An 8,672-nucleotide genomic window follows, 5' to 3' on the forward strand; every position below is an offset into this window, starting at 1 on the left:
CACCGTTGGAATCAGGAGTGCACCACAAGGCAGTGGACCTTACGGCTGACTGCTGCGGATGGGAGTCAGGGTGGTAAGGAAGACAGGGCTGCTGGAACACCAACACGGAGCCCACCAGGGTTAGAGCATAAGATTCCCTAGGGCGCGGAGTCTAAGGGCCAGCAGGTGTTCACCAGAGCCTCTAGTGGTGAGGATGGACTGGGCTGCAACTGGCTCCAGGTTGCGACCCCCAGGGTCCCCCTTCTCACGCCCACAGTAGGCAACAGATAGGGATAGTAAGAGACAAGCCAAGGTCGGGGCCACAAGCAGACAAGGACAACAGAGTTCACGCCAAAGGTTCAGGGTCACAGGCAAACAGGGATAGTCAGGGACACGCCAAAGGTCAGGGTCACGAGCAGACAGGAATAGTTGAGAACACGCCAAGGTCGGTAACAGAAACAAAACGTAGAACACACGGCAAACAGAAAGCCAAACACACAAAGGTCGATCAGCAGGGCTGGCCTGCAGTGCAGAGGTTAATATAGAGTTCTCTGATAGGAGCTGGGGTGGAGCCATGCTAGAGGAGAGATTATAAAAGCAGTCAGGAGAGAGTCAGCTGGTCTCTAGAAAAGAACACGTGGAGACAGTTAAGCTGACAGACAAACTCTATTGCATAACCATGACACAGGGCCTACTTCGCCCTGCACACAGGGTGTACCTGCACTCTCTCATCAATGCCGGGTGGAGACTGCGGTCATGTGAAGAATCTCAAATTAAGGCATTTCCCAGAATTAGAGATGAGCCTTCGCTGTGTGCAGTAATAAAATACAGAGTTCCTCTTAAAAGTGCTGTTCCATGTCACTACACATGGTATATGATATCTGTTGCATTAGGAGGGATGTGCTAAGCCTGTACCCATTCCACCAATCCAGTGTACCTCTGTTACCTCACTTCCAGAAACAGAATGGGGTCCCACTGTGCACCTATCGCAGACCGCATGTATGCGCATATTTACTCTTCACTTCCTGTACCTTGTGACAGGACATAGATTTCTGTAATGCTGGTTTGGATCCAACTGCTAGGGAGGGAACTAGACTCCCTCACTACCAGAAAGACCTGTCACCTTACCAGGTACCACGCCTAATGACTGGTTGCTTTGTGTTTTGAACTTGTACTTGGTTACTTTTAGCAGCTACACTCCTCTTCCTTGTCTTGCAGAGTTAACCCTTTGTAGTGGTGTTACTTCATACCCCATAGTGCTTTACAAACCAACATGAACCCCTTTGAATAACTTCAGACCAAGCTCAGAACAGTTAATGTAACGTTACTGAACAAGTTGCAGCATAACAGTTCAATGTGAAAAACATCTTTGTCCGTAAACTAACTACTGCAGTGTGGATGCCCAGGCATACCTTCATGAGGTGAGAGTCTATCTTGGCATTCCCCATAGCTTGGACGTCTCTGAAATTCTGGGTGTCTTCATTGGACTGCAAGGTCAACATTCCTGATGCCATGAGCAGAACAGAACCAACCAGTTCGACTACCTCCTGCTTGACCTCAGCCTTCCCCCTTTTTATAGCACAGGTGGGCTGGCTAGCACCAAAAAGCCCAGGAACTGAGCTACAATAGTTAACCCTTTCCCCTTGCCTGGGCCAGCTGCTAACTTAACATATTTAAACCTGTCTACATGCAGATAAGAAATTCACAACTCCTGATGTCCATACGAATAGTCAGAAATTATTGACATTATTAGATTAGTGCAAAGCAGCCATTATTTTCAGAAGAGGTTAGCTGAGGTAGCTTCCATAGTCTCCCATTATTGGTTTCCTTTAAAGAGGACCTGAAGCCAAAAAGGTAAAGATTTGCTATCTAATATGGAACATCTAGAAATGTTAATTTTGACTTTGCAGTACCATAAAAGACTTACCTTTTGTCTTTAACCACTTGCTTACTGGGCACATATGCCCCCTTCCTGACCAGGCCAATTTTCAGCTTTCAGCGCTATCACACTTTGAATGACAATTGCATGGTCATGCTACAATGTACCCATATTACATTTTTATCTTTTTTTCCCACACAAATAGAGCTTTCTTTTGGTGGTATTTAATCACCACTGGGTTTTTTTTTATTTTTTTGCAAAATAAACCAAAAAAGACAGAAAATGTTGAAAAAAAACCCAACTGTTTTCATAGTTCATTATAGCAGCACTGGTGGGCACTAATTAGCAGCACTGGTGAGCACTGTGTGGGACCGATGTCCCTTTTACAGAAGCCGGTAATCGGCTTCATTCTTTTCTCCTCATGCTGTCAGCGTGAGGGAAAAAAAGCCAATACCTGGCTTCTGTTTACATCATGTGATCAGCTGTCATTGGCTGATAGCTGATCACATGGTAAAGAACCGTCATTGGCCCTTTACTCTGATCTGTGATCAGCAGAGTCCCAAGGACTCAACGATCACAGAGTGGGCGGGCAGTGCGAGCATGGTGGGGATGTCCATGGATGCCCTCCCAGCATTTTAAGCCCATGCCGTAGCTGTCTTTCGGCTATAGCGTGGGCGCCAAGTGGTTAATTACTTCTGAAAGAAATCGCAGTGCATTTCCTGTCTTGAGCATTATAGCTCTAAATTTGCAGTGTGAGGTCTATAGAACTGCTTCATCTAACAGCTAGTCTCAAGAGATTTGGCATGAGATTTGGTGATGTCACTAGTGTGCTGCTGACAGTTTTCCCTGCTGAAGAGGACGCTGTACATGAGAACCTGCAGTGCAAGGATCTCCCTGATCTGTGCATTCTCTGTCTCCTGCTACTTTTTAAATATTTCTCTACCGGTCATCAGATTATGAGGAAACAAAGCCCTGCTTCTACCAAGATGGCCACTTCCACAAAGAGACACAGTGTAGAACATGGCAATACAAGTAAAAGGGAAAAGATCACCATCAGGTAGACCACAGGCATTATTGGTGACTAGTCCTTTGCCTTCTGCTTGCCTTTTTTACAAAAATTTCTACAGTTCAATATTACACAAAAGAACTGCTAACTTCATAATATGTGACTCCAGAGTCCCTGGTTAGAGCCTTCCGTTAACAAAGTAAAATAATTGAAGTTGGAGTCTCCATCTATTAAGGTGTCTTTACAAATAGATACAGTTTTTCTGATTTTTTGTGAAAAAGCAGTGAAGTAGGGCATAATTTGACAAAAAAAAAAAAAAAAAAAACAATAACATTTTTTTTTGTTGTTGATACATACTTGAGGTCCTCCTGAATCCCATCATTTTCTGCTGTAGGCTGAAGCTTATTGAGCCCTAAACCATTTGCCGTAAGGTCATTCATCCCTTTATTTATGTCACCCAGTTTAAAAGCAGCTGTTAAATGAAGAACAACATGCAAGAAATCATAAAATAGTAATAACATGACATTATTTTTTCGAAATACTGACCTGAGAGCTTGTTACAGGTGACTTGGTGGTCACAGATGGTTATACAGCAGCTGTGCCTATACATGGCCTGAAGTTTGCAAATGATGCCCCAAATTTTAGCATCTCTTGAAACCATCAGGTGACAATTGAGCTGTGCAATCGTAGCCATGCAAGTATCCATATCATTCAATACAAGCACATTGAATTAAAAAAATCACAAGCCAAATACCCTCACCCTCAATTCAAACTAGTAATCATATTTTAATCTATGATTGATTGCTTGTTTGCAGTCGTTCATACCTAAAGCAATCACAAAACATTACACGTACAGTATGGCCACCTTAAAGATTTCATAGGGGTCATAATGAGCATTTCCATTTAACCGTTAGTAACCACTGGTACAGGAAGAGAGGAGGGAAGAAATATGACTGGTTCTTGTAGCATAGCATTGGAATCAATGAAAGGCAGCCCCATCACCACCAATCACTTTCAGTGAGACATGCAAGTCTATGGTTGGTTTAAAGGTAGTCACAAAATAGTAATTAGGCTTACTAAAGTTTCCCCCTGATTGCTAGTTCTGTTATTTAAGATGTACTTCCTAAAAACTGCATTCTTTATTGAACTAAATAGGTCACTTATCTATATCTGAGTAATCACTAGGTAAGTGATAACTCATAAAGGATTTTCATTTTCATATGAGATTTCAGCAAAACAGCAACCGTGGAAAAAATGTATTGCCCAATTCCAGTCATGCTTTAAACTAAAATGTGCCTATGTACTCTTAAAAAGAGCTAATCTTATAAAAACATTATGGTATAGAGTTGATTTAATGTAGATTATTTAATAAAATTATATATTTTATATAATTTATATGATATATTATGTTATTTGTTATGGTTAATTTATTATAGGCTGGATATAAAATATTATATTCATAGCTTTTCCTTGGATAAATAAAGGGATGCCAGTACAGCATCAAAAACAGTGGGGGTTCCAATCCATTTTTGGACTATGGATATATCCATTGACAGAATAATCTCAGCAATTAAACATTTATTTATAAGATCCTCTATCAAGAAAAAAAATAATATTAGTTGTGATTTAAGTGGAACTTAAGTGACAAGAAGCAATCTCCCCACCTCTGACAGCTGTCACCGCTCACCATGTCCCTACTAGAAGATTTTTCTCTACTCCTGCTATTAAAACAACAATCATGTTTGGGATTCCTCTCAATTTCTGTCCTGACGGCAAACAGTGAGAATGGATCTCTCTGCTTTATCGCAGACAGCACTAAAAACCTGACAGAGGTTCTACTTCTTCCCTCAGCTTAGACTGGAGTCCTCCTTTAAGGTGTCACATAAACTATAGGAACTATAAACTATAGGCATATATCTGATCTGACTGGAGCCTTGTATTTTTAGTCTCAAGTTCAATCACTGTGATTTAACTTGTTAATTAAATTACTGTAAATGAACAGTGTTCTGTCAAATGTAATGTAATTCATATCTGTTTACTTATTTAAAAAACCTATTGCATCTGATATAAGACACAGAAATGTGAAATATAGCATGCCTGATTTCATCTCAGAATTCATAGAAAGTATTATCTACTGACCTGTGTGTAGCAGTTCTTTTTGTCTGTGAAATAACTAGAAATTAATTGTCCTGCTTCTTTTATGTAAAAGTACCAGAGCTTATGACTCATCTACATGTCATAAAATGTAATCATTAAAGAGGCTGGGAGTAAAGGTTAGTGTTACGCAAGCATGCAGCAATAACTGTAGCTCTACATATCTAATGTGATGTCATTACCCATTCTTCAAGATTGAATAGAACACGTGCATCGCAGAAAGTGAAGATCTGTACAGCTTTACTAAGATCCGCTTTATCAGAGAGATAAGATAACCATCTGATTTATGATCATACAATTCAAGCATTATATATAATCTGCTGACTGAATCTAAAAAGAGGAACTAAGAAAAAAGGAGAAATAAGCAAATACTTTTTGAAAATGAAGCAGTTTCATATTTGTAACTATTCATAAACTATATACACTATTCATATAGGTGACCGTTATTAATTTATAGATATATCTATCATAGATAAACATTGTCTGCTTCATTATTTTGTATTCAACAGTCAAAGCTGAAGTCTAAGTAGATATAAAAATACCATGTATTCCATTTATGTTTGTATTAGAAAATCAATGTAATGTTACAATGTGAGTGAGAGACTAATCATGGACAGTGTATTTCCCAGCTGGCTTTCATTTAGAGGGACTGTCCCTCTTTTGGAACTAAAGATCACCATCCCCCTCGCTACCAGAGGACCTGTCACCTACGCCAGGTACCACGATTCATGACTAGCTGCTATACAATTCCAACCAGTTCCTGGTTACCCGTGGCAACTATTCTACAATCCAACTTTCTTGCCAAGTTAGCATTTTGTAGTGGCCTTGCTTCATATGTGCGTTACAGGCCCTGTTCCTCTGATACGCCATATACCACCATGCATCCCTTTGAATAACTTCAGACTGGGTTCAAGAACAGTTCCAGAACTTTACTGGAAGCACTTCAGAAACAAACCAGTATTAAGTGAATCTTCGTCCATTTCCTAACTAACTCCTGAATGTCCAGGCATACTTGAAAAGGCGAGAGTCCCAAAACTGGCAGTGTCCAATGCTGGTGTGTCCATCAAGAATGACTTGATGCAGGTTACATTTATCCTAGTGACACCGACCTTCCAGCACCCATGCGGTCCTGTTTTGTCAAAGAGAGACTTCTGAGCTCGGCCTTTTCTTTGTTTATATATACAGGAAGGAAGGCAGGATCCAAAAAGCCCAGAAAACCGGTGGCAAACACTTAATAATTTCCTGGCCTGGGCTCTTTTGCTGTGACAACATATTCCTATTGTAGGCACCTGCCTACAATCTTGTCCCAGCATACTTACTCAAGTGACATATTATAGTTTTCTGCTTCACGTGTCCCCTGGCAGCTACATGGAAGGTTATGCATTGAGCTAAAGGGAGATGCAAAGGTGCCTGGGCCAGCACAGACAGTAATTAGGCACTTCCAGAAGAGGAGAGGTATATGACATGAAGGGAGAGGCTGTGCTAATGAATTGACCCTACCTGGAGTAGCCTAGATTTTGACTGTTTGCCACTACAGAACATTTTTCTCTTTGCTTAGCGCATCTTTCTCCTTGCAGGACAGGGTTGAAAGTGATAGTGTCTTCAACATGGACCATGGCCATCTTACCAAAGACCAAGTGGCGGGGGTTATCGTTAACAATGCTTAGCTATGGATTGATTTTCACCAAGGATTGGCCATATTGGTTGAGCCTGGATGGATGGGGATTGACAGTGATTGGCTGTGAGGGGTTTGCCAAGTGGGGGAAGTGGAGATAGAGACCCAGATGACACCTGTGGAGAGGCACAGAGGGGAACAGAGGTGCGAGACAGCCGGTAACTGTGGCATCTATTACTGGCTATCAATTCTAAAGGTGGACATACCTTCCTCCTCTTCTTGTGGATTTGTCTTTCTCAGTCTGACTGAGTCCTGCTGTTCTTGGTTACTTAGCTACTACCAGCCTTAGCTTGCCTGGACCTGTTGCATCACACTGCAAGAGAGATAAAGAAGAACTGCATTCAACAGGGTGCTCTGGCTTGAGAGACTGTGTGAGTATCCCTACTGCTTTGCCCTAGGGCCAGCCCTAGGACAGTGTATTGTAAGTGTTAGTGATTTCAAAGTAACCCCTAGCACTGCACCACTGCTGGAGACAAAGAGGGGGGTGGAGACTGCAACTGTTCCAAGACCTGAGGAGACTATACATTTGTCACACTGAGAGGTCTTGCCCGAGCTTTCATGAGTGTTGAGATACTTTTTGGCCATTAGTACATTGTTGACCAGTCAATGAGCACTCCAGGAAGGACATACAGGGCCCCAGTGCTGGCCAAAATCAACTGGCCAGTTAGACACTGTCAGGAGTGTAGGTCAGAGCTCAAAGTAGAGACTGTTCAGAACTGTTTAAGTGTGTGTCAATCTTCTGTACCCAGTTAGAATCACATCCTCTTAGGGCTGTAGTTTAGCTAATCACAGTATTTATGTTAACTGTGATTTGCTGTATTAGGTTTTGCCCCTTTTACTAGTGTTTGTGATTGTCCGTATTATTAGCATCATCTGCCGGGCTGCGTAGCTTATTCAAGTTGAAAACAGCCTCAAGGTGTGTCAAACAAGTAAGGAGGCTGGGGCTTTTTTTGGCCTAAACATGGTGAAACTCCGGCACTAGCCCCTATGCTCAGTGACTTGTTATTTAAAAATACAGAAGCTGGTGCTAGCTTTCTCTGCCAGCTTCTGTGTTTACAATGACAGTACCCCTCTCTGGTGGCTCAGATGCATACATTCCCTGTCACAGGAAACACAGGGTAGGAGGTTAGCTGCTCCAGCCCTGCAGCAGGAGCTCTTCCTCCAGCAGCCTTTACTTCCAGCCAGGACTTCCCCTAGTAAGTACATGCTGCTCACAGCAACACCTATCTCTGCCATTCTGTGCTTGTAAGTGTGGGGGGGATCTGTACTGGTGAAGGTAGGGGGAGTTGGTGGAGAAGCTCGGAATTGGGGAGGAGCCCCCCTCCTTGGGGGTAGAGCTCTGTACGGGGGGGCATATTGAGGGGAGAAGTCTGTACTGGCAAGGATATTGAGGGGAGAGCTCCGTATTGAGGGGGGTTATTAAGGGGAGAGCTCTGTACTTGGGGAATGGGGGAAATCTCTGTCCTGGGATGGTTGGGTGCAGAGCTCTGTATTGGGAGGGTATTGGGGATGAGCTCTGTACTGGGGTGGTTGGAGGGACAACTCTGTACTGTGAATATTGAGGAGAGTGCTCTGTACTGAGGAGGGTGGGGGCAGAGCTCTGTACTGGGCGTGGGGGAAGTTGGGGGAGAGCTCTGTACTGGTGGATATTTAAGGGGAGAGCTCTGTTCTGGTGAAGGCTGGGGAAGAGCTTTGTTTAGGAGGAGGAAGGTAATTTTTGGTTGTACACTGGCCTGTGTTACCCACTGCTGAGCTTTGGGTCCTATGCGATATGCAGTTCTGAGCCCTGCACTCTTTATGTTACACATTCCTGAGGCATGTTTCATAATCCTGAACCCTGTAGTATGAGCATTAAATGAGTAGGGATGGGCCAAACACCACCCGGTTCGGTTCGCACCAGAACATGTGAACCCTATTAAAGTCTATAGGACACGAATATGAAAAGGCTAATATGCTTATATGCAAGTTATTGCCATAAA

At 42.7% G+C, this 8,672-nt stretch overlaps 1 protein-coding gene across 1 annotated transcript in view; it reads right to left on the bottom strand.

Moving 5' to 3' along the window:
• ABCB5 (ATP binding cassette subfamily B member 5) overlaps positions 1-5,055 on the bottom strand; it is an 82,437-nt gene extending 77,382 nt beyond the window's left edge. The window contains exons 1-2 of the mRNA XM_073630046.1: positions 5,004-5,055; positions 3,222-3,336 (exon numbers count right to left, since the gene is read on the bottom strand). Coding sequence (XP_073486147.1) covers positions 3,222-3,304 — 83 coding nt within the window. The 5' untranslated portion in view covers positions 3,305-3,336; positions 5,004-5,055. The remainder of the gene's footprint in view (positions 1-3,221; positions 3,337-5,003) is intronic.
• Between the last annotated feature and the right edge of the window lie 3,617 nt (positions 5,056-8,672).

This window comes from Aquarana catesbeiana, linkage group LG05 (genome assembly GCF_042186555.1).
Source record: "Aquarana catesbeiana isolate 2022-GZ linkage group LG05, ASM4218655v1, whole genome shotgun sequence".
Classification (NCBI taxonomy): Eukaryota; Metazoa; Chordata; class Amphibia; order Anura; family Ranidae; genus Aquarana; species Aquarana catesbeiana.